General features: G+C 46.3%; 1 protein-coding gene across 5 annotated transcripts in view; it reads right to left on the bottom strand.

The window, feature by feature from the left end:
* The window catches only part of ACYP2 (acylphosphatase 2), a 211,697-nt gene that overhangs the window by 173,308 nt on the left and 12,724 nt on the right, over window positions 1–25,665 (bottom strand). For 3 of the 5 annotated variants that reach the window (XM_075595938.1, XM_075595942.1, XM_075595940.1), the window contains 2 exons: window positions 25,160–25,176; window positions 10,799–10,908 (listed from right to left, as the gene is read on the bottom strand). In XM_075595938.1, coding sequence (XP_075452053.1) covers window positions 10,799–10,908; window positions 25,160–25,176 — 127 coding nt within the window. Of the gene's footprint in view, window positions 1–6,942; window positions 9,656–10,798; window positions 10,909–25,159; window positions 25,177–25,665 lie in introns of those variants that run through there. The other 2 variants (XM_075595939.1, XM_075595941.1) reach the window with 2 other exon arrangements.

The raw sequence follows: 25,665 nt of genomic DNA, 5'->3' as shown, positions 1-25,665 counted from the left end.
AGGGTATCAAGGATGAGACAGTGTAAAACAGAAAGGCCTTGCTGGGTTAAATAGCAGGCAGGTACTCACTCAGAGTCCAGGGTGAAAAGGAAGTGAGGAGCAAGGGTCACACTAGAAGGGAAGTGAGACTATACTAACTGTCAGCAAGGACAGGGGGGTAGGAATAGCCCACTCTCAGCTAGGAGAATATGAGTTGCAGGCAACCAACACAGGCTGTGTAAACAACATGTAGCAATAATGTTGCCTTTTCTCATGCAGCTAGCTGCTGGGACAGGGAAAATAGCAGGCAGCTGAACTAGGGAGAAATTAATCCAATGAGCTGCAAAGGGAGACAGAGAATATGGAATCTGGTTCCAGGACAATGACATAGGTAAGGGAAGAACAAGGAAAGTGAAGAGTGTGTAGGTGTAGAGCAGGGGTGCACAAACTGGGGGGCGCAAGATTTTTCTGGGGGGGCGCGGCGGTTGCAGAGGCCTTATGCTCTTCCCCAAGGCATTTAAATTAAATACTGGGGGATCGCGTGAAGCACCTGCAACTTCCCCTACCTTGATTCAGACGGCTGGTGTGACGCATCACCATGGAAACACGGCATCACCGCGGGGTCACATTACACGACATCACATGACCTGCGGCATCTTTTGACACCACGTCGCCATGGCAACGCGGCTTCAAATGACATCACAGGGTCACGTGACATCACATGAACCCCGCAGCGTCATTTGATGCTGGGTACAAGGTGAGAAGGGGCGTGAGCAGTGGGGGAGAGCAGGCAGGGGGGCGCAGGACAAAACGTTTGCGCACCCCTAGCATAAAGGGTGGTCCACAGTATCGAAAGCTGATTGTCATATTCTCTAGCCTGCTGTACCCATGCTTGGCCACCGGGACTGCTGCCACTCTCAATGTCTTGTTCTAGCCTGCAGTACCTAAACTTGTCCACCGGGATTGCTGCTGCTAAACTAAGGAACATTCCAGAACCTGATACCTGACACCTCTGCACCTGTGCTCCACCTCCCAGCCTGCCTATATAAACCTCCCTTTCCTGTTCCTCCTTGCCTGTTTATACTGGTTCCTTAGCTCCTGCAAGGTTCCTGTGTTTACTGCTGTGTTAGCTATTGCTATCATCCTGTTCCAGTTTCCTCGTTGCCGACCTCTGCTTGTTTCCTGACTTCGCTACCTGCCGCGTGCCTCGGACCCCTGCTTGTTTCCTGACTTCGCTACCTGCCGCCTGCCTCGGACCCCTGCTTGTTTCCTGACTACGCTACCTGCCGCCTGCCTCGGACCCCTGCTTGTTTCCTGACTTCGCTACCTGCCGCCTGCCTCTGATCTCTGCATGTGACCCCTACTTCGCTCCCTGCTGTTCCTGCCACTGGGATCCACTTCAGCCGAAGTCCAATCCTTGACACTGATGAGGTCAAGAAGAATCAGAATGAAATTTGACAATATAAATGTCATTAGCTACTTTGGTGACTGTTTTTTGTTAAGTATGCTGTGTGGAAGCCTGATTGGAGCGGGTCAAGTAAGTAGGTTATGGGAAAGTAGAAAATAAAGTACAGCTCAACCCCCTTATAACGCTGTGCTTGGGGTTCAAAGAATCACATCGCGTTATAAGCGGATCGTGTTAGAAATAATAATTGTATGCATTGTACAATAAAGTATTTAAGATACCAATAATCGTGTTGTAAAGTATTCATGAATACAAAAATTGTGAGCCACACTTGCATCGCGTTATAAGCGGATTCGTGTTGTAACGGATCGCGTTATAACGGGGTTGAGCTGTATACGTAAAGAAACAATTTGTTCCAGAAATTTAGAGGCAAAAGGCAAGAGGGAAACAGGGCAATGGTTAGAAGAGGCGGCAAGCTGTGTGGTGTTATTTTTAAGGATAGGTCGAACAATATAGCTTGTTTAAAAAGAGATGGAAAAGTAAAAGAACAAAGTTAGAAGATAAAGATATATAAAGTCCATAACCCAATCGAAGGCTGTACTGTACATGAATGCTGACAAAGTATTTAATATAATCAGTGAGATTGGAAATGTGTTACCTGGGTTTAATAAAGAATCCGTATTGTGTTTTGAGATGTACTAATCATACTGATAAGTATAGGGTGTTCATCGTGGTAAAAGGGATAAGCGGAAAATAGGATCATGGGTAACAATGGTTTAATAGAGCCTCTAATATGGGTGTGTGACGGTAGGGGTAAATGTGTCTTTTTTTTAATAAAGGTCAAGCCCGCTATTACCCCTACCTGTCAATAATACATATGTATTATGGTTGTATATATATATTGTATTCTGTAGTCTGTAGTCTGGTTCCAGCACTTCAGGGACCATGGGTTAATTTGCTTTCAGTTGGGAATGTTGAAAAGTGGTCTGCCAGCTTCCCAAGTAACATGTTCCATGTTGTGTTTTTTGTTGCACTTCCCCCCACCAATCAGGGGCTGGGTCATATTGCAAACACCTGGGGGAGTGAGGGGTGACAGCTATCTAGTTGAGGTAAGACAAGCTAATTACAGCTAAACCCCGTTATAGCGCGACCCATTAACGCGAATCCGCTTATAACGCGGTTTTCACGTGGCTCACGTTTTTTGTTTTTTTTTAATTTAAAAAAATATATATTTTTACATTTTTTTTGCACACGGCCACACTGCCACACTGCCACACTGCACACACTCTCACTGCACACACTCACTGCACACTGCACACACTCCCAGCACACACTCTCACTGCACACTGCACACACTCTCACTGCACACACTCTCACTGCACACACTCTCACTGCACACACTCCCAGCACACTGCTCACTGCACACACTCACTGCACACACTCTCACTGCGCACACTCTCACTGCACACACTCTCACTGCACACACTCTCACTGCGCACACACTCCCAGCACACATTTTCACTGCACACACTCTCACTGCACACGCTGCTCACTGCACACACTCCCAGCACTCACTGCACACTGCTCACAGCACACACTCTCACTGCACACTGCACACACTCTTACTGAACACTGCACACTCTCACTGCACACTCTCACTGCACACTCAGCACACTCTCACAGCACACTGTTTTGGGCCTGCCGCTGCGACGCTGGGCTCAGGGAGAGCCCCCCCTCTCCCTGCCTGTATCTCTGTTGCTGTGGGGGAGATTGAAGGGAGCTGATCCCCGGCCCAGGAACTCCGAAAAAACTGACATCCCAGCAAAGGCTGCGTGAGCTCTCCTCCCCCTCGCAGCTTCTCTGCACAGATCAACTGTTGCAGATGCTGGGTAAGTGCTGCTGTGGGGTGTGTGTGTGTGGGGGGGAGGGGTGCTGTGGTTTGGGAGGGGGGGTGCTGCTGTGGCTGGTGCGACGCTGGGCTCAGGGAGCCCCCCCTGCCTCTATCTCTGCTGCTGTGGGGGAGAATTGAAGGGAGCTGATCCCTGGCCAGGAACTCAGAAACAGATGACATCCCGTGAGCTCTCCTCCCCCTCGCAGCTTCTCTGCACAGATCAACTGCTGCAGATGCTGGGTAAGGGTAAGTGCTGCTGGGAGTGGGTGAGTGGGGGGGTGTCCGGGGGCCTGCCATTGCGACGCTGGGCTCTGGGAGAGTTATCTCAGCTCTCCCCCTTCGGCAGCGCAGAGTCCCAGATCACGGCGGCCATTTTTACTAACGCGGTGATCTCGGGTGGACCCCGAGGACCGCGCTATAACGGGGTTTAGCTGTACTATCTGTGAGCTCAGATTGTTTTAGTTGCAGCAACTAGGAGAAGCTGGGAATGGAGGTAGCTGAAAAGCAGCTATGACTACTGTAAGGCCGAGTCCATAGCCGGGGAGGCCGCGCTGAGCCGTGCGGACGCTCCGCGCTGAGCCCCTGCATCCTCCATGAGGATGTCTTTAGAGGGGGCTCACGCGAGTGTCCACAGGCGTGCTGAGGCGCTGGATTTTTCAGCCGGCAGCCAAGCTGTTTTTCAGAGTGCTGTCGGCTGAAAACATCCAATCAGCGCGGAGCCGCGTCAACGTCACGGCGCCGTGACGTTGACGTCGGTGCGTTGCGGGTGATTGGCCCAGCGACGTCACTGCCCCGCCTCCCTCAGTCTCCCCCCGCCTCCCGATCGCGCCCGCTGGCTCGCCTGCATGGGCATGAAATCGCTCAGATTTCAGCAGGCGAGCCTCAGCGTCAGCGCGCCTCAGCCCTGCTACCCCCTCTATGGCCCCAGCCTTACTGGGAGAAGCTGCAGTCTGCAGGAACCAAGAATAGAGTAGATCTCTTCAGGGAGGTCCCTGCCCGCAGGTTTATAGGGTACCCCAGTTACCCAGTTGTAAGTGTGTGTGTGTGTGTGTGTGTGTGTGTGTGTGTGTGTGTGTGTGTGTGTGTGTGTGTGTGTGTGTGTGTGTGTGTGTGTGTGTGTGTGTGTGTGTGTGTGTGTGTGTGTGTGTGTGTGTGTGTGTGTGTGTGTGTGTTTTAACTGTAAAGAGTTGTGGATATTTCTTTTTCCAATAAATTAATTTTATAAACTCTGTTTCTGTCTGGCGAATTGATCCCTGGTGTGTTAGTCCACGTCTCCCAATACAGGGTGTTTATAATAAAGCTATTTTTTAAGTGTAGGGATGTGTTAGTTTGCTTTCCCTTTGCTGCAGCGCGTCTGCAGGGGGAGTGTTGGAAGGTTCCGTGGCGGCCCGACAGCATAGGGCGCCGCCATGTTGTTGCGCAATAGTAAGTGGCACTGTCAGAGCAGAGAGAGGTCGCGCATGCGCAGTGTAAGCGCGCAAACGGCTGGCCAATAAGATAGAGGCTCAGCCAGTAACTACAACTCCCAGGAGCCTTAGCGAAGTCACCTGATGCCAGGGAGCGAATGGGAGGGCCGGATTTGCGGGAGGCAGGAAAGGGAAGCGTGGGGGGGAGACCACGCTAGCCAGAGGGCACCGGAGGAGCAAGGGAAGAGGTAGTGTGGGTGCAGGGGGTCTGTGACCCACCTGCATAGGTAAGATCTTCCCCATAGGCCCCACGATATTCCCTGAGTCACAGTAGATTGTCTTGCTGCAGGGACGCCCTGTAGTTATAGCTACATCAGCCCCTACTGTACAGCAGATAGGGACAAAGTGTGCGGAGCTGAGGTTGCTGCTAGTTGACCAGGCTGCTGAGCATCGGGAAGTCGGAGAGACTGCGCTGGATCGACAGATCCTTTTTGAAGTTGTTACCGGTCACCGCAGTGACCGGAAGGTATTTACTAAGTGCACCAACACCGGTCAACAGGCGCTGATCCCGCCTTAGGGAACACTCTTTGGGGACACTAAGTGGAGTGGCCAAAGGACTGAGCCTATATACATATTCCAGTACATGGACACGGTGTGGGGGCACGCGGTGACGGGACAGTGACATTTCTCCTTATGAGAGTGGCCGAGCCACTAGTGTTATAGTATACGTTAATTGATGTGTTATATGTGTTCGTGCCATGATTATGCAATAAGGGTTTATCAGTATGTTTCAGTAAACAGTTCCAATCATGTGTGTGTTAATATTGTTCTTACCCAGGGGAATCTTATGCAATGGGGATCCTGGGTAAGTGGAGGCGCTGCCGATAAGATAACTATTACCCCAGGCTCCCAGTTAGCGGAGGCTCAGATCCCCTGGAGCCCACAGGTGTGTGCAGTACCCGTAGTCACTCTAGAGCGCAGGAAAGAGGGCTACATAAGGTATATCCAAGGATGGTTATTAGGTACAGTGGATGCAACCTGAGTTCACACAAATAACTATGTTGTCGTTCAAAACATGTCTTGGTGTCTTTTTGTGACCCCAAGTCAGGGGCGTAGCTATAGCCCGGGCAGCCCAGGCAAAGCCCAGGAGCCTGCGCTCTTGGGGGGCCCCACTCTCTAGGGTGAAAAATGCATATTTTTGCGGCAGTGTGGAGTGCCTTTGTACCTGTATTTAAAGTATTGTATCTTATTTATATGGTTGTGAAGTCATCAATTTCATATTCTATGTCTCACATGCCACACATTTAGCCAATATGTATTAATGTTGTTAGTAAATAGAGTAAATATAACCTGGGGCAGTGGCATCGCAAGGCATGTTTGATCGGCACTTGCCAGCTGCTCTTGGCGCATGCGCCATTGGAACTTGCCAACCGCGAATTCGCGATCGGCGTTGGATAGTGCGGATCATGCATGCGCTCCAGCAGCCAGCAAGTGCCCTTCACGCATGCGCAGTAGGCAAGTGCCGGTCTCGCATGCACGCAGAGGCGGATTTACAAATCGGACGCCGTTAGGCACTTGCCTGTGTCTGTCACCTCTGTCTGCCGCCCTGCTTCTCCTTCAGAATCCAGCGTCAAATAACGCTGCGGTCGTCGCCAACGTGACGTTGCACAGCATCACGTTACAATGGTAACGCGATGTCATTTGACGCCGCAACGGCATGGTTACCATGGCAACGAGACGTCATTTGTGACGTCCGTGGCGTCATTTGACGCTCTGTTTTCAGGGCGAAGCAGGGCGGCAGAACAGGCACTTACAGGTGAGTAAGTCCCTTCCCATTAGGTCCGACAGGCCCGAGAGCGCGTCAAATGCAAATGGGGGTGGATATTTTTGCCGGCCAAAATTTTTGCCCCCTTAGGCCCGGGCCTAACGGACCTAATGGGAAATCTGACACTGCATGCGCGGCCAAACGCAATACAGAACTTTTGCCCGGGGGCCCGCGCATGCCTTGCTATGCCACTGCCCCAGGTTATATTTACTCTCCCTACTAACCACTTATTAATACATTAATATTGTCTGAATGTGTAGCATCTCAGACATAGAATATTACTTTCTGAATTCTCAACCATATAAATAAGATGCAATACTTTAAATGCTTACAACAGGCAATTCTGAAGGTCTATGTAAAGGTCACAAGCTGTTCCCTACATTGTTCAAATATACCAATTTTGTCGTAATACAGACATAAAATTATAGCAAACAATAAAAGCACGTTACAGCTTAATATATTTACAAACCAACTTTAGAAAATTCATTAACAAAAATACGTACAATATGGATGCTTTACTTTATGTAAAAAAAACAAAAAACCGTTAAGTCAATAAACTGTCACTGCCATTGTTTCATTTGGCTCTTAAAAGCAACTATACCTTTAAATAAAGCCAGCTAATATTATTAGGCTTCTGATATGTTTCAGTTCATCTAAAAAAGTTACTATTCTATTTAACTAGTTACTCTATGTACTACGCTACTAGTATATTGTTTGTGTGAACCTGCATCTGTGGATACTGAGGCATATTTCTTAACCCCTTTGATAGTGAAGAGGTTAAATATTTTACACTTTTAACAGATTAGAAAGACTCAGTAGTGCAAAAGGATATGCAGTAAATGTAACTCAGGTGGAATGCTGGCTGTGCTGTGCATTCAAATGTATTATAAAAACACTCCAGATGGGATGGAAGAGAACCAGATTTTTATTAAATAAAGCAGAGCGACAAGTTGTTACGCCCAAGTACTGTATTCTCAATTTTCCAAACACGCAGGAAAATAACACCCCAGTAGCTGTTTCTAATACGATGCATGTGATGCATGTTCAAAACATAAAACCTACAAAGCACACAGTATGCCACAAGTGAAGCATGTATCTCTTTAAAGTTATAATGCACACATGCTTTCTAAATAATCGCCTCTCTCAGGATATAGAAAACACATTTCTCTGTGCTCTGTTTCTCTACCATGTTAAATTATGACAGCCTCTATTTGTTTAGTAAAAATACAGTACTAACTTCTACTTTAAAAAAAAAAATATATATATATATATATATAAACCCCCCAAAAAAGTATCCTACCACGAGCACACGGTATACCGAAAAGATATAAACAATTTATTGATATGAATAAAAACAGGGGGGAGAAATGTTAAAAAAGGAGGGGATACTCCAAACCAACTCATCTGATCACCAGGGAGACGGAAACATAGATGGTGAATGAACTAATCACAGATATAATCTCAAAAAAGCTGTTATGGGTAGCTGGTATTGCAACAGATAGAAAATGGTATGCTAAACTACCGAATAAGTAGAAAATGGCAACCAAATATTGATGGAATACAGATAATAAAGTGTAATACCAGATTGGCAAACAGCTACACACACAGTACACACAGTAAAACAGTGCTGCAGAAACTGAATACTGGAAGTCAGGGCTAGAAATGTAACAGATCTAACTCAATCCATAAAGTGCTGTGGCATGCTGAAAACTGAGACACCATATAAGTCAGTACAGATATTGAACGTGTAGCATCATAGAGCATAGTTCAAAATACATCACCAAAATGCCGTCAGTGAAAAGCAAAGTGCAAAATCCGTTGATGGTGAGAATTTAGGTGTCCCCCTTCAAACACTCCCACTCCGACGCGTTTCGACAAACGGTCTTCTTCTGGGAGTGGAGTTTGAGGAAATGAGCTTGCTATTTATAAGATAATCATGAGTACAAAATTTGCGCCAAAACTTGACTGATACAGCTGATTCACATGTCCAATCTTTGCGGAATCTCCTCGGCGAACCCGCAATAATAAATAATAAAAAATATTTTCACCCAATTTTTTGATATTTACACACAATATGTTATTGAATTCATGTAGAATTTCTACATATTTATATGGTTGTGACACGACGAAGGTTGGGCCATTTGGCATCTGTTTTGGCTCTCTGGTTGTGGCATTCTGGTTCTTTTCTCTTCCTTTCATTCTTTTTATTAACTGTATAGTTATATAACTGTGCAATATTTGATCAACGTTTGACAAATATATAAAAATCGAATTATTCATCTTAAAACCACCAAAAATATTCACTATGTTCTTCTATGTGTTTTTCAGATCGACTTCAACTTAATACAATTATTGTCAAATAATATATATACAAATATATACATAAATGTATACATAAACGTTCATTTTCATCGTTTATTATTACTGTATGTCTTATTGCTCGAAAATCAATATGGGCAATTTATCTTTTGCTGTCCTCAAAAAAGCCAATTAATAATATAATAGGGATGTATTCCCCTATAACATTTTGATACACCAATGTATTTTATATGTTATTGTATAATATTCATGCCATTTAGGTTAATTACATCAATACACTAATGTAAATAGTATATATTTAAATATGTATACCAACACTACCTATATATGCTATGTTCTGTATACAGTATATGATTCCACATATTCCAGCTATTACCATCTAGGCTTTTTGTTAATTATGGGACACAAATACAGATTTTTAACGTTTGTAATTAGTAAAAAATCTCTGCTGACTGGACTCTTGAACTATTTAAACCACTATTCTAATAGAGTCCATTCCCTGATGAAATCCGCTGAGACGAAGAAATGCATAGGGTCACGTGTTGAAAGTGAGCTACAGTAGCTATACGTGTGTAAATCCCGGCACTGGAGAGAAAGGCTGCTGTGGTCTGTCTTCGATTGATAGGAGCCTAAGGAATAGGAACTCTCCTCTGCATGTGCGGGTTGCCGGAGGACTGTACAAGCGGCAACACCAGCAGTGGAGTTCTGGTGAACATCATCCCACGACGGGGTAGGCAGAGCGGCGTCCCGGAGTCACCTGTTGGCGCATGAGTTTACTCATACCATGCTTTTTATTCATGGCTGTATTGTAAGTTGTTAATCGTAAAGTCCTAAATGTGAAAAAATGTTATACTCTCGTATCACACTAGGACGCTTTTTTCTTCTCTTTTTCTGTTGATATCTATATATATAAAACTGAAAGTTTGGTTGTGTGTGGGTTTGTGAGGTTGCTCATTGATTGCGACGGCTCACGTGGTTGGCGGCGGCTCACGTTGTAATTGGCCCGCAGGGTGGGGTGACGTCACAAACACTAATACACACGCCCTCACCCTCACTGGCTCCTCACACCGCATGCCCGTCACCGCACACACACCACCCGCCGAGCCGCCTCACACAAACTACACCCGCCGCGCCTTTGAGCCCGGTCCCCGGCGCTCTCCCTTCCCCCGGCGCTCTCACTGCCCCGGCTCTCCCCCCCACAGACCACTCCCTCGGCTCTCCCTTCCCTCCCCCCCTAGCCCTGCCCCCCCCCCCACAGCCCGCTCACCGCCCCCCTCTCTACAGCCTGCTCCCCCGGCTCTCTCCAGCTCTCCCCCCTAGCCCTGCCCCCCCCCACAGCCCACTCACCGCCCCCCCTCTACAGCCTGCTCCCCCGGCTCTCTCCAGCTCTCCCCCCCACAGCCCGGTCCCCCGGCTCCCCCACCCAGAGACCGCTCCCCCGGCTCTCTCCGCCTCTCCCTTCACCGGCACCTACCTGCAGCCTCCGCCACCGCCACAGGTATGGGGGGCAGAGGGGGGTGAGATGCGTGTCTGGGGGTTGAGATGCGTGGAGGGTAAGATGCGTGGTGGGGGGTAAGATGCGTGCGCCTTCGCCGCCACAGGTATGGAGGCCAGAGGAGTGTGAGATGCGTGGACGGGGGTCAGATAAGGGGAGGGAAAGGGGGAGAGAGAGGGCAATGGGGAGAGAAAGGGGGAGCGGAGAGAGAGAGGGGGAGCGGGAAAATTCGATCCCGGGCAACGCCGGGTATATCACCTAGTATATATATATATTGACCATAGTTTTATTGCCTTACACTTTTGCTTTCTATAAACTTATATAGAGGTATTTGTAATGATCAATTTAGGGAGTCGTGTATCTAGGCACAATAATGTGAATGTTTACGTTCACTCGTCTTTAAATAAATAATCATGTTAAAGGTAAATGTATTCTAGAAACATATATATATATGATATATAAAAACATATAGTCTTACATGGAATTGACTTTATCCTCCGGTCCCTGAACTTGTCCCACTACTGTGCCTTGTCTTGTATTTTTAACCCAGCCAACCACTGCAAGCTTTCTTGCTTCATCTTCTGTATACTGAAACAAAAGAAAAAACATCAAAATAGTGTTATTTCAAAAAATAACGCCAAAAATGAAAATATTACATTAAGCATTGTTACTGTATATTATGAAAATGTGTCTAAATTCTATTAATCACAAGAGGGGTTTGGTTGGTATTTGGAAACAGTAATTCCTACAGTACTAGTTACACAGTGGTCCATAGAAATTATTTAGAATAAGGATTCGTGGGACCGGAGTTGACATATATTTCAATGAAATTGAGAACAGGTATTTATTATTCTGCTTGTTACTATAGATACATTTTTTGGGGTTAAAATTTCAGCTTCACTGAAGTTTCCATTTAAGGGTTAATTTTGCATGTTCTGTGAAACTATTGAGACAAAGTTTCACAGAGTGCCGAAGAAACAACTTTGCTTGGTACAAGTTGGACTACACCTGAGTGAGATAAGTCTGGGTCCGGTGCCCAAACAGAAGATAAACTACCTTCAAAATTGAATATATGGTTTGTGCTTTGTTCTACGCTGTAGCAGCTGTTTCTTCATACTAACAAAGCTATGAAAGGGTTCAAATTAAAAGGTTAATTTGTAGTTATGAAAAAATCTACATCGCGCTTTGCTTCAGTAATAAAACCACAGAGCAGAAGAGAAACATCTAGTAAAAGTCTGCTCTAGATCTATAACCTGTAACATATTGCCTGTAAGGACTGCAGCTTGGTATTGTAAACTGCCTCAAGAATAAATATATTGGAACTGCAAGAATCCTGTGTCCGAATCTGTATTTTAACACGAGGATCTCATGGTATTTTCAGTGCATACGATTCTGAGGAACATTTCTTTTCAGATACCAATATGTTCAGTTCCCTCTGTGATCTTTAGAGAAAAACCATATATTCCCAGTTTATGCCACCTGGGAAATCGTTAGCAGTAACTCAGTTTTATCATTTTAAGATCACTGCATAAAATGCAAAGCAAGGTGCTAAAGACAACTGTAATGTACTCTATCCATTCCATCACCTGTAACCCAGGCCATAGATTATACTTTGCTAGGAATTGTGCCTGGTGGCCCGTTCAGGATTTCCTTGTGGTCCATGGGATCACGGCCCTATCTTTTCTGGCAAAGTCTTTGTAAAGACTCAATTTAACAGGCTGGGTGTTGAGCTACCCCCCATTATAGCAACCGGATTGTAATTTGACTTATTGAAGTGTTTTGGGGGTGAGGTTATTGGTCCAATCACATTTTTGGGGGGACTCAACTAGCAAAAATTGAAAGCGCCACCAGGAGAGACTATATGGGTTTCAACCCCCCAACCAATCACATGGCAGGGAGATGGGCCAATCAGGGACATACTCACCAGCACGAAAGTTAAACAAAGAACTCCTTACTGTGCAGCTGCACCAGGCTATATGGGCTTGCACAGGAGGAGTGCGCATGAGCGTTTTGATCCTCCATGCTGGTAACCAAATGGCCATCAAAGCTGTATCTGGCACAGAGCCTGTGTAAGAATCTGTCATTCACACCCTCCCAGGCGCGCTCCCTACCTGCCTAGACCTGCAATCATGACCCCTGAATCTTCTGCCTCCTGAAGCGCATCTCGCGGACCGGCAAATGCCAGCGTTCCATTTAGGGGCGCGAGCGGATCGCACTCGGCACTAAATGCCGCTCCCGCTGGTCCCGCCTCCAGGCTTCACTTGCGCAGTGATGTCATCGCCGCGCCGCATGCACCCGCTATGTACGGCACCCACGCAGAAGCTTCCTCGCTACCCTGTGTAATAGGATTCACCTGCCTTGTCTACATCAGCCAACCACAGCCATGCATACTAAGGAGTATGCTTCCTCCTCATTGGTCTGTTCTTCCTATATATGATCAGCCTGCCCCCTGGCACATTGGCTGAGCATAACCTTGTTTATGTATGCTGTGTTCATTGCAGTTCTGCCTCCTGTCTGAGCCTTGCTTGTCTTATCCTGTGTTGCCTGACCTTATTTGTTTTTTGGATTCCACACTTCTCCGCTCCTGCCCTGGCTTACCAATGATGATCCGTACCTCTCCGCTCCTGACCCCGGCTACCCACGATGATCCGCACCTCTCCAATCCCGACCTTGGCAAAAGAACCTGCAACGATCCGTACCTCTCCAATCCAGACCTTGGCAAGTATCACTGACCATCTTGACCTCTCCTAGTCCGACCCGGCTACCTTGACCTATCTACACTGCAGATGCGCCCTCGCGGCTGTGGGTTGGCGTTTAGAAAATCCCCACCTCGGCCTCGCGGTCACGCCTTGTTCATGGTGAGCGCATCGTTACAGTATGCTCAGCCCTACAAACATGGACCCCGCTGAGGTGGGGCGAATCTTGAGCATGCACGCCAGCATGTTCTCAAAGATTGAGAAATATTTAGAGCAGAACAACCGACCCATGGACTTATTACAAGAGAATCTCCTGTCTCTCACGGTCTGGGCACAAGCCCCTCCTTCTCGCTCCTGCCCCTTCGGGTCCTGCTGCCACCACATCTACTCTTATGCCTATGACCCTGACATCCGAACCCCGACTTCTGACACCCAATCGTTATGCAGGAGATCCCCACGGATGCCGAGGGTTTCTTAATCAATGCTTTATTCAGTTCGAAATTATGCCTTCTCGTTTTCCTTCTCAAAGATCCAAGGTGGCGTATATCATTTCACTACTCACCGATGACGCACTGGGCAGGGCTTCCCTCATCTGGGAGCAAAGATCGGACCTTACTCAGGACTTAAGACTATTCTCCCGGGAATTCCGCAGAGTCTTTGACACACCTGATCGCAAGGTAACTGCTGCTTCCTCTCTTTTCCACATTTCCCAGGGAAACCGTCCTGTCGCTCTTGAGTTTCGTACCATCACTGCTGAAACCGGATGGAATAACGAGTCATTATCAGCTGCCTTCTGGCAAGGCCTCTCTGAGACATTAAAGGTGTAGAGGGAGAAAGGGGGTGGCCCGGGATTAAAGGGGTTACACCCCATTTGGCCATCCCCTGACCTCCCCCGGGAGTCAAAGGGTTAACTGGGCTAAGACACAGAACGGTGATTTAACCCCTGTAATGACATGTACATGTGTATTCCCCTGTTTTTTCCTGTTTTATTGTAACATCTGGTCTGCAGCCCACACACACTGGGATCCATCCGGGAGCACAAGGGTTAATAGTTGTATAGTGATTATAGCCCTTTGTGTAATTTTCCCGCCTTTTCAGGCACCATTTTGCAGGTTCCCAGAGGCCACCATTAGGGCTCAATGCTTCTTAATGGTGAATCTTGCTGGGGAGTCCGGTTCCTGAGAAGACCAGCAGATGGCGTCCGAGAGGGAGAGGGTCGGTTTCCCATTGAAAGTCAATGGGCTCATTGACTTCAATGGAGAAACCCTCGAGAGTGCTTTCCAGGAACAAGTTGGCTGCCGTCCAAACCGCTTAACAACAAAGCGGATACAATTTCAATAGAAGAGCTTTGATCACTTACAAGTCAAGTTCAACGACAAGTGGCGTGGGAATAAACAGTTTTATGGCCCCTAGGAATAAAATTCTTTCTGTCCCTAGTTCCTAGACCTCCCCCCACTCGACCACAACCGGGTCCCCGTATCCTGGACCCCCGATAAGAGTCGAACCGAGGAGAGCGGGCCGCGCCATAGGTTCCAGTGGCGGCGGCAGAAACAGCTCAGGAAAACGGCTAAGTGTCAAATGCAGAAATTTGGTATTCCATAGCTCCGGTTCCGGAGGGTCCAGAGAGTCAGGGTTTGGGGTGTCTGTAGCCACTGCTGCGGCATCACTGCAGAACCATCCTTGACCCTCTGGGACCAACCAGACGGAGTATGGACCCCCTTGAAAGTTCGGGATTTTTCCCATAGACTTCAATGGCGGCCAAACCCCATTGACCGGCTACGGCGGAAAACCCCCATTGACTTCAACGGCGGCATCGCCCCGTTGAAAGTCTATGGCGGGGTTTTCCATAGCCGCCAATGGCGGTGGTTTGCCATTGAAAGTCTATGGCGGCGGAACCCGTTGTTTTCAATGGGGATTTAGTGAAAAACCGTGATTTGATTTACAGCAGAGTTTTGTGTATTAAAATGTAAAACGGTTTTATGTGTATTTGTGTATCTCCGGTTTCCCAGGTCGTAGCAGGTCGCAAATTGGACCATAGCGTGTCCCAGTTCCGGCATTGAGAACTGGGAAGTTTGGACCTGCTGGACCCAAAGGAACCGGATATTTTAATATGTTCATGTTTTATCCAACATACTGTATTCCAAGATATGGGTAAAACTCAGAGGAAATTCCTTTGCATACCAGAGTAGCATATGGCCAGAAAGGCGACCCCATGTCTAGGACCTGAGTATGTTTTAAAGGATTTTGTCACCTCCACTGTTTGCATGAGGGTGGAGACTCCTCAAACCAGGGCAGTCTTCAAGTGTTCCATTTCACACCTCACAACAAAGGATTTCCTGCCAGGTACTCCATTTGGTAGACTAGCTGGCATTTCTGATATAGAGGAGGGGTTATGGAAATGGGACCCCAGAGCTCTACTGCGCATATCCCAACTGGCCGGGGGGCATGGGTCAAAAAGTGTTCCCACGTTAATCACTGGCTGGAGTTAATTGAAAACCAATCCATAGTACTCAAGGTTAAGGATAGGGCACAAAAGGTTTATAAACTGCTGTTCACCCTTTATCCTTGATCTTCTGATATCATCTGATGGCTACCTGATTGCGAGAGAATTGCTATGCTATATACTTCTCATTCCCCAACCCCAAAGTAAGTGTACTTCTTGTCTGTTACTGTATTATTCGTGTGTTCACCTATCCAAAGGAATAAATATACTTTATTATATCTAAGACTCGTCCCAGTTCAGACCCAGTGATAAATATATATCATCTGTTATATATATTTATGTGTGACTTATACAGCCTGCCATAATCTCACCGTGACAAAAGGATGAACTCGCTGCACAAGAGTGCCCAACTGATCTTGAGGAGCTGATTGCTATCTGCATCCGCGTTGATCAACGGTACAGGAAAGGAGGTCCGAAAGATCCTGCCATCGCCTGCTCACTCCAAGAGTGTCTTCTCCACAAGTGAGCACTCCGGAATATTTTTACTCCGATATCCCTGAACCCATGCAACTAGGTGGTAATAAGTTGTCTGCCATGGAGAAACAACGCCGGACTATGTCTGTACTGTGGCAATCCTGGTCAACTGGTACTTCATTGCCCCCACAAGGCGGGAAACGCCAGCTCCCAATGAGGTCCAGGGAAATCACATTGGGAACACTTTCTTTATCCCCTATCACAGCGAAATACCCTACCAGGATTTTCCTTCCTGTTACGCTCACCGGTGAGGGCTTCCACGTTTCTGCACTGGCCTTTGTGTATTCCGGGTCGGGAGGTAATTTTGTCGATCAAAGTTTCGCCAAAAGGATTAAGATCCCCCTCATTTGCAAGAGATGCCCGGTGGGATTGGAAGCCATTGATGGCTGACCTCTGCAACCAGCATTTATCTCCCTACTGACCATCCTCCTTCGTCTTCATATGAGAGAGGATCAATCAGAGGAGATCCAGTTGGATGCCATCCACACCCCTTTTCGGTGGACATGATCCTTGGACTCCCATGGCTGCAACTTCCCAATCCACGCATTGATTGGTTTGGCAAGGATCCTGTACTGTGGAGCCCCCTCTGCTCCAAGATCTGTACAGTATCCTCCAAATGTATCTGTGGGGTCTCCACTCCCAATGAAGTAAAGGTAAAATTGCCTGAGATCTACGCCGAATTTCGCGACGTATTTGATAAAGACAGATCTGAGGTCTTGCCCCCGCATCGTCCTTTCAATTGTCCAATTGATTTGCTTCCTGGCTTGGTACCTCCCAGGGGAACTTCTTATCGACTTTCTCTCCCCGAGACTAAAGCTACAAAGGAGTATATCCATGAAAATTTACAAAGGGGTTTTATTAGTAAATGTTCTTCTCCAGCCGGTGCAGGTTTCTTTTTTGTGAAGAAAAAAGACGGATCACCACGACCCTGTATTGACTACAGAGGTTTTAACAAGATCACCATTAAAAACTGCAATCCTTTACTATTGATTCCAGAACTCTTTGATCGCCTCCAAGGAGCCAACATCTTTACTAAATTGGATCTTCGTGGGGCCTACAATTTGGTAAGGATTCGCTAAGGCAACGAATGGAAAACGGCTTTCAATACCTGTGACGGCCACTATGAATACCTCGTCATGCCCTTCGGTCTCTGTAACACCCCTGCCGTCTTCCAACACTTCGTAACGAGATTTTCAGAGATCTGCTCAATTAATTTGTGGTCGTTAATCTGGACGACATAATGATCTTTTCTATTATTACTGCTGTGAAGCGCTACTGTATGTACATTAATGGTGCTATACCAATAAACCAGACAGATAAGAAAAATGCTGCACACCTCAAAATGCAAATAAAAAATGATACAGTTACCGGTACTCCAATGTTTGTACGAAAGCCTGTGATCAGTCCTGGATAGATGATAAAAGGAGCAAAGAGCACAACGGATTTAGAATATCCAAACTCTTTATTGAGCCAACACAACTTTTCGACCGTACTGGTCTTTATCAAGTGACATAGTGGCATAAACATTATCCCTTCAAACAACATATAAATAGTGCTCCAAACCCCATCATGCAACCTGTTCAATCAGTGGTGATGGTATTCATGTGCTGAACCAGTCCCCCCTTCCAATGTAATGTTCACATTCTCAATAAGCTGATCTCTATCAGATGTTTTAAGACACTCCTGTGTGTCATGGGATCTTCTGCACTCTCCCCACTTCCTGGTTACTCGGCGACGTCCATCTTGATGATGTCATCCACCCGGGTCCTCTGCTTGTTGAGAACAATCCCCACTTCCGGGTTCCTCGGCGACATCCATCTTTAATGACGTCATCCATCCGGGTACTCTGTTCTTTGAACACATACTGGTCCTCTGTTCCTGGAACGCAATCCTCGCGCTATGCGTTTCATATTCCACGCATGCGTAGTCCATTTAGTCCCCGATTTTCTTCATCCTGCTTCCCTTTGGAACGCATGAGGCGCAGACTGCGTGTCATTCTCTACACATGCGCTTATTGATCCGCCCGCAGTAAGTTAGCGTAAGGGAGATGATCTAATCTTCAATCTTCCTCTGTAGTGGTCCCGCGAAGTGTCTTAAGGATGTTTGTAAAGATTTCCCACGTTTTGCTTATAGACGGGGAGAAAATGTAAATGACATCCTAATTAAAGCCGATAATGAGAAACACTATACCACTCCACATTTCTTGAGTTCACCCAAGGCAGGCTGGTTTAAATGTTATGGATGTATCATCTGTAACAGTCTAAACACTGGGGACAAGTTTTATCATCCCAGAAGTGGCAAATTGTTTAAAATTAAAGATCGTATCACCTGCATAACCACAAATATAGTGTACATGATTAAATGTCCATGTGGATTATGTTATATCGGTAAGAGCAATCGTATGCTCAAAACAAGATTTATCGAACATAAAAGCAAAATTAACAATAGTGCAGAAGATACCGCTCTTATCAGACATTGTATTGACTTCAGTTATCCAATATCTTCACTAAAACTAATGGGTATTGAGCATATTAAAAAAGCCAGGGCAGGTCTAGACAAGGATGTTTTATCACTACAGTGTAAATCCTTCTGGATTCATACATTAGACACTGTTTATCCTAATGGACTGAATGACTTTTTGTCATTAGGGTGCTTCATAGAGGAAAGATAAATATTGTTTCTTTCCCACTAGCTATAGGTTGCTGCCACTGCTTGCTGTATTGGATTAAAACTGTAAGGTCAGTATACCTCTTAGGGTTGTGAATTATAAATATGACAAAAGACAAACCTTTCTTTTAATCACCTTTTTATTATAATTCACTTTGCACTGTAGGATGATATATTTTGCAAGCAGTTCACAGTGGTGTGCTGATTTATTCCCCTTTTTTCTTTCTTTTTCTATACTTATTACGGATCTATGATGATGAAGATATCACACCCCCCACCCCCCCACCCATTGACTACAAGGAGAGGAGGACACTTTGCGGGACCACTACAGAGGAAGATTGAAGATTAGTTCATCTCCCTTAAGCTAACTTACTGCGGGCGGGTCAATAAGCGCATGCGCAGAGAATGACACGCAGTCTGCGCCTCATGCGTTCCAAAGGGAAGCAGGATGAAGAAAATCGGGGACTAAATGGACTGCGCATGCGCGGAATATGAAACGCATAGCGCGAGGATTGCGTTCCAGGAACAGAGGACCCGTATGTGTTCAAAGAACAGAGTACCCGGATGGATGACGTCATTAAAGATGGACGTCGCCGAGGAACCCGGAAGTGGGGATTGTTCTCAACAAGCAGAGGACCCGGATGGATGACATCATCAAGATGGATGTCGCCGAGTAACCAGGAAGTGGGGAGAGTGCAGAAGATCCCATGACACACAGGAGTGTCTTAAAACATCTGATAGAGATCAGCTTATTAAGGATACGAACATTACATTAGAAGGGGGGACTGGTGCAGCACATGAATACCATCACCACTGATTGAACAGGTTGCATGATGGGGTTTGGAGCACTATTTATATGTTGTTTGAAGGGATTATGTTTATGCCACTATGTCACTTGATAAAGACCAGTACGGTCGAAACGTTGTGTTGCTCAATAAAGAGTTTGGATATTTTAAATCCCTTGTGCTATACAAATAAAGACATACATACATACAAATCCTCACAGGAACATATCAGCCATGTTAAACAGGTACTTCTACGCCTACGGAAAAACCATTTGTTTGCCAAGCTGGAAAAATTTTACTTCCGTCAAACTTCCACAGCCTTCCTGGGATATATCATTTAGAACACGGGTCTCACTATGGATCCAGCTAAGGTAAAGGCGGTTCTGGATTTACCATGTCCCACTACCCTCAAGGCTGTACAGCGCTTCCTGGGGTTTGCAAATTATTATTGCAGGTTTATTCAAAATTTCTCCTAAGCAGTAGCCCCCATCACAGCTCTAACTAAGAAAGGTGCAGATCCCACTTCATGGTCACCAGCAGCTAATCAAGCTTTTGACACCTGAAGACCGCCTTCGTTTCTGCACCCATTCTTATCCATCCGGATCTAAGCTACCATAATGGTAGCTTAGGATCCGGATGGATAAGAGAATGGGTGCAGAAACGAAGGCGGTCTTCAGGTGTCAAAAGCTTGATTAGCTGCTGGTGACCATGAAGTGGGATCCGCACCTTTCTTAGTTAGAGCTGTGATGGGGGCTACTGCTTAGGAGAAATTTTGAATAGACCTTGGAGGTAGATGCATCGGACATCGGAGCCGGTGCTATTCTTTCTCAATGGAAGAATCCTCAAGCCAGACTCCATTCCTGTGCTTTTTTTTTTTTTTTAATTCTCCTGCGGAACACAATTATGACGTCGGAAACTGGGAACTCCTAGCAATCAAATTAGCTCTGGAGAAATGGAGACATCTGTTGGAAGGTATGAAGAACCCCATCACAATTCTCACCGACCACAAGAATTTGCTGTATATCAAGGGTGCTCCGCGCTTTGGGGCTCGTCAAGCCAGGTGGTCACTTTTCTTTTCACGATTCAAGTTTATGATCTCTTTCCTTCCAGGTTCTGATAATACCAAGGCCGGTGCTCCTGGTAGACAAAAAAAACGAGGATCAGCAGAAACCTATTCTTCCCTCCAAATATATTCTTTCTGCCAACACGTTTCATGCCTTAAAGGACTTTGTACAAAAGCAATCTCACATGCCGGAGGATCTCGTAGTTCCTGATGGTCGATTATTTACCCCACCACCTCATTTGAAGAAGATTCGTGAATGGGGTCACTCTTCCAAGCTTTCACGACATCCAGGTACTAGAAGGACCACTGATCTCATGGAGCGGACTTTTTGATGGCCTGGTATGCAAAAGGACATCAAAGAATTCGTTGCTGCGTGCCCGACATGTGCTCGGAATAAGACCTCCCGGAATAAACCAACAGGACTCCTTCGACCACTTCCCATCCCGGAACGTCCCTGGACACACTTGTCCATGGACTTCATAGTCGAACTGCCAGTATCTAAAGGGATGAACATCATTTTAGTTGTGGTAGATCGCTTTTCTAAGCAGTCTCATTTTATTCCATTAAAAGGTCTTCCCAACTCTCCCAAATTGGCAGACATCTTTATCAAAGAAATCTTTCGCCTCCACGGGGTACCATTGGACGTAGTCTCCGATGGAGGGTCACAGTTCATATCCAAGTTCCTGCGCTCCCTCTGCCAGCAACTAGGAATAGCGCTACATTTTTTCTTCAGGGTATCATCCCCAAACTAACGGCCAGACTAAGCGAACTAACCAGTCCCTGGAGCAATATATCCAGTGTTTCGTTTCTGAAACTCAGGACGACTGGTCTGAGCTTCTCCCCTGGGCTGAGTTAGTGCATAACAATTTGCGCAACGAATCCACCACAGAGTCGCCCTTCTTCATTAATTATGGATTTCACCCATTACTTCTACCCATCTCTACTTCCACTTCCAGGGTACCAGCAGCAGACAACAGAATCAATAGTCTTCAAAAGCTGTGGAGAAGGATCCAAGAGAATGTCAAAACGGCAACTACCAGACAAAAGGCGCAGGCAGATTGTCACATAAGAAAGATCCAAGAGTTTAAACCAGGAGACAAGCTGTGGTTGTGATCTAAAAACATCAAACTCAAGGTTCCTATGTTGAAACTGGCACCTAGATTCATAGGACCATTTGAGATTACTGAGAAAATCAACCCGGTCGCTTACCGGCTACATCTTCCACCATCTATGAGGATACCCTCTGTCTTTCATGTCGCCCTCCTGAATCCCCACTCTTCTGACTCGTCCTCGCCTCCTCCTCGCCTCTTGCTCCTCTCCTCGTACAAGGCCAACAGGAATACAAAGTACAGGCTATCCTGGATTCCAGGTCCTCCAGAGGATCAACCCAGTACCTGGTGCACTGGAAGGGTTTCGAACCCAAAGAAAGGTCTTGGATTCCCCATCACCGTCTTCATGCTCCCAGACTCCTATGACTCTTCCACCAGAGATATCCTCACAAACCTCCCTGGAGTCACCCGGAGGTCGCTCCTGAGGGGGGTACTGTAAGGATCCATCATTCGCGCCCTCCATGGCGCGCTCCCTACCTGCCTAGACTTGCGATTGTGACTCCTGCCTCCTCTGCCTCCTGCAGCGCATCTCGCAGACCGGCGAATGCCAGCATTCCTTCTAGGAGCGCGCGGACCGTACTCGGCACTAAATGCCATTCCCGGTGGTCCCGCCTCCAGGTTTCGCTCACGCAGTGACATCATTGCTGCGCAGCATGCACTCGCTATGCATGGCACCCACGCAGAAGCTTCCTTGCTCCACTGTGTAATAGGATTCACCTGCCTTGTCTCCATGAGCCAACCACAGAGAGTATGCTTCCTCCTCATTGGCCTGTTCTTCCTATATATGCTCAGCCTGCCCCCTGGCACATTGGCTGAGCATAACCTTGTTTATGTATGCTGTGTTCACTGCAGTTCTGCCTCCTGTCTGAGCCTTGCCTGTCTTGTCCTGTGTTGCCTGAGCTTGTTTGCTTTTTGGATTACGCACTTCTCCGCACCTGACCTGGCTTACCAATGATGATCCGTACCTCTCTGCTCCTGACCCCGGCTTACCCATGATGATTGGCACGTCTCCAATCCTGACCATGGCAAAAGTATCTGCAACGATCCGTACCTCTCCTATCCAAACCTCGGCAAGTATCACTGACCATCTTGACCTCTCCTACCCCGACCCGGCTACCTCGACCTATCTACACTCCAGGCACGCCCTCGTGGCTGTGGGTTGCTGTTTATCAAATCCCCACCTCGGCCTTGTGGTCACGCCTTGTACATGGTGAGCGCATCATTACAGCCTGCTCCCAACTGTAGCACTAGGGAGCAGTTATTGAGGAAGCGAGGCAGCCACTGGAGCAGCAACCCATTGCCAGAGAAGAACAGATGCAGTGGCTGGAGAGAGAGGCCAGCGAAGCACGGCAGGGGCTTCAGCACGCGCTACCCGGCGGAGGCCACCATGTTAACCAGTTCAAACACAGGACAATGTAACAATCACTACTACTCTTCATCACATATTACATTTAGAAAAAATCCCAATGGGCACGGGGCACAGAGAGATGGCGTGCTAGGGCAGAGCTCTATTTTTAAGATATGCCATGATACCTTCTGTCACATCCCTCCTCCAATCTTTGTGACCCCGGTGTGTCTGTCCACGTGAGCCAACAGCCTTGTTCCTGTTGTCCGCAAGGGTCATAGAAGTCCTCCACCTCCTGACGGGGCAGATCCTTTGCATTGCCATGCTCGCTACCCTTTTGTGCTGTATTGTAATGTTATACAGTTGCAGTGAAGGGCTCCAGCGGAGTAATTCCCTGTTTTCTCAGGATACTTTCTGCAGCCAATCAGGGAGTTGTGGTCTGTGACCACTGTGAATTCCCTCCCCAAGAAGTAGGGCTGGATTTTGCGAAGAGATCACACTATTCTGAGGCAAATCATTTTTATAGTGGCATAGCTCACCTCCTAATCGAGCAGCTTTCCTTTAAGGTAAACAATGGGGTGACCCTCCCCCTTTTCATTCATCTGCCTGGGGACTGCATAGATGCCATATGTGGTGACATCAGTCTGGATGACAAACCCCTTGGTGAAGGCTATCTTCAGCTTCTGTAAGGTCACCTTGCATGCAGGTGACCTTTCGAGGAAGCCTTTTCTTAGTCGGGTATGGTGATGGCACTATACTGGGGGACGAACTTCCTATAGTACCCTGAGGTCCCTTAGAAGAGTAAAATCTGAGGAGTTGGCCAATTGATGATGGCCTCTATTTCGGCCAGTTTCAGCTTCAGCAGTTCCCCACCCGGTGCCCCAAATACTGGACTTCTGCATTCCCATCTTGCACTTATTGGGTTTGATGGTCAAGCTACCTTGGGTATCTGGTCCTGTGTGATAGCTAGGTTCCGGTTACCAGAGTTACACAGGGAGTTAGACCCACTTTATAGACCAGCGTATCATTTTTAATGGTTGGGCATCAACCCTTTTGTGTGAATTTGTTGCGGAGGGAGGGGGGGTTATTGCCCTGAAGATGGAAACAGCTTAGTAGGATGGGGTAAGTCAAATATTTATTTCAGCTACCCATTGAATGCCATTGTGGCTACCTAGGCTCTCCTGTTTTGTTGTATATGATGTTTGTGTTTGTGTGTGTATATATATATATTTATATATATATATATACACTCACACAATATGTGTCATGGTGTTTTTCTCTTTGGTATTTGGAACTGAAGTCTTATTGTATATTGTGTTTATGTTGGCCTTAGCCACCTTTGGCTAGTAAGGCAAATAGCCAGTACTGTAGAGGTGGAGTTAAGTTTGCTGGGGGGGTATGGTCGGTGGGTTATGGGTGTAGGTGCCCCATGGAGGGAGGTTAGGCCGCCTGACGGATTAAGGGGGGTGGTTAATACATTGCATGCCATAGTGGTTGTACCAATATTACATACAATTGGTAGTAGGGTAGTTTGGGTATTGCTAATAACCCTTTAGCTACATTAGTGACCGTAAAGGCATGCATAATGCATTCCTCCATTTCCGCTATGGCTTCCTAGGGGTTAATACACTGGTCTTGGCTAAAATTTGTGGCCTAGTCAAGGGAATTCACTTTGGCTTCCTACATTGCAAGCCAAAATGGCCCACTTCAGAACCCTGGACAAGGTCCAAAAAATTCAGCAACCCAGCCAGGTACAGCCATGACCTAAAATAACATAGCGTTAAGGCCGTATTAAAGCTTGAATCAGAAAGGTCCAGTGAATGCTATACAGTATGCTGATGTATGTTAAGCTACTGTTGGAAACATACCTCACATTTGAAGGACCAATCTAACATTTGATTTTACTTCAGATATTCCTCCCTCACTGTAAAATGAGGGGGAGCAAATTGTTCCATTAGCACATTGCTTGACAATATACAGTACTTGACTTATTGTTTTATTTCGAGCGCGGTATGGAGCTAAGTACCTAGACTTCCATCCCCATAGCCGTCGCGCATGCGCCTCCATTATGACGTAATTTAAAGGAAACGAAGCCAGCCAATCAGAATGGCTTTGCTTCATTTCCCTTTAACATGAGCTCAATAACAAAGAACTACAAACATGTTGAGCATATCATAACGTATAATAATATGCTTACCATTCTGAAGCAAACACCTGTAAAAAAAAAACACAAAGACATATACTGTATTAGTCTTTTGTATCTGAAATGTTTAATAGCTCATAGTTTACAGGTTATTGCATGTATTTGTTTTTTTTCACCAATAGGCAGCTTTATTTATTAATAAATTGAATATATGCGAATGTCAACTTTAAAACAAAAAAAAATCAAATATGTTTATGTATCTTCAAATCATTTAATGTTTCAGTGATAAACAAATTCATAAGAGGGTTTTTTAATTATCATTACCTAATTTCTATTGTGAATCTTTATTTCTACAGGAAAATTGTCAATATCCACATTTGCTATGTTCCTTAACTAAAGTAATCATAATGTCATTAAAAGACAAACAGCTAGAAGTGGAAGAAAATGTGACTATTAGACAGTACATTTTACAGGTCCCATTAAAATAATGTGTTGATTGTTTCACAGGACACAAATAAGTAAAATGTTCACAGTGATGGAATTATCCTTATAATAAGATT

This window comes from Ascaphus truei, chromosome 4 (assembly GCF_040206685.1).
Source record: "Ascaphus truei isolate aAscTru1 chromosome 4, aAscTru1.hap1, whole genome shotgun sequence".
In the NCBI taxonomy this organism is placed as follows: domain Eukaryota; kingdom Metazoa; phylum Chordata; class Amphibia; order Anura; family Ascaphidae; genus Ascaphus; species Ascaphus truei.
Note: the sequence above shows the minus strand (reverse complement) of the source record. Positions and strands in the feature narration are given on the sequence as shown.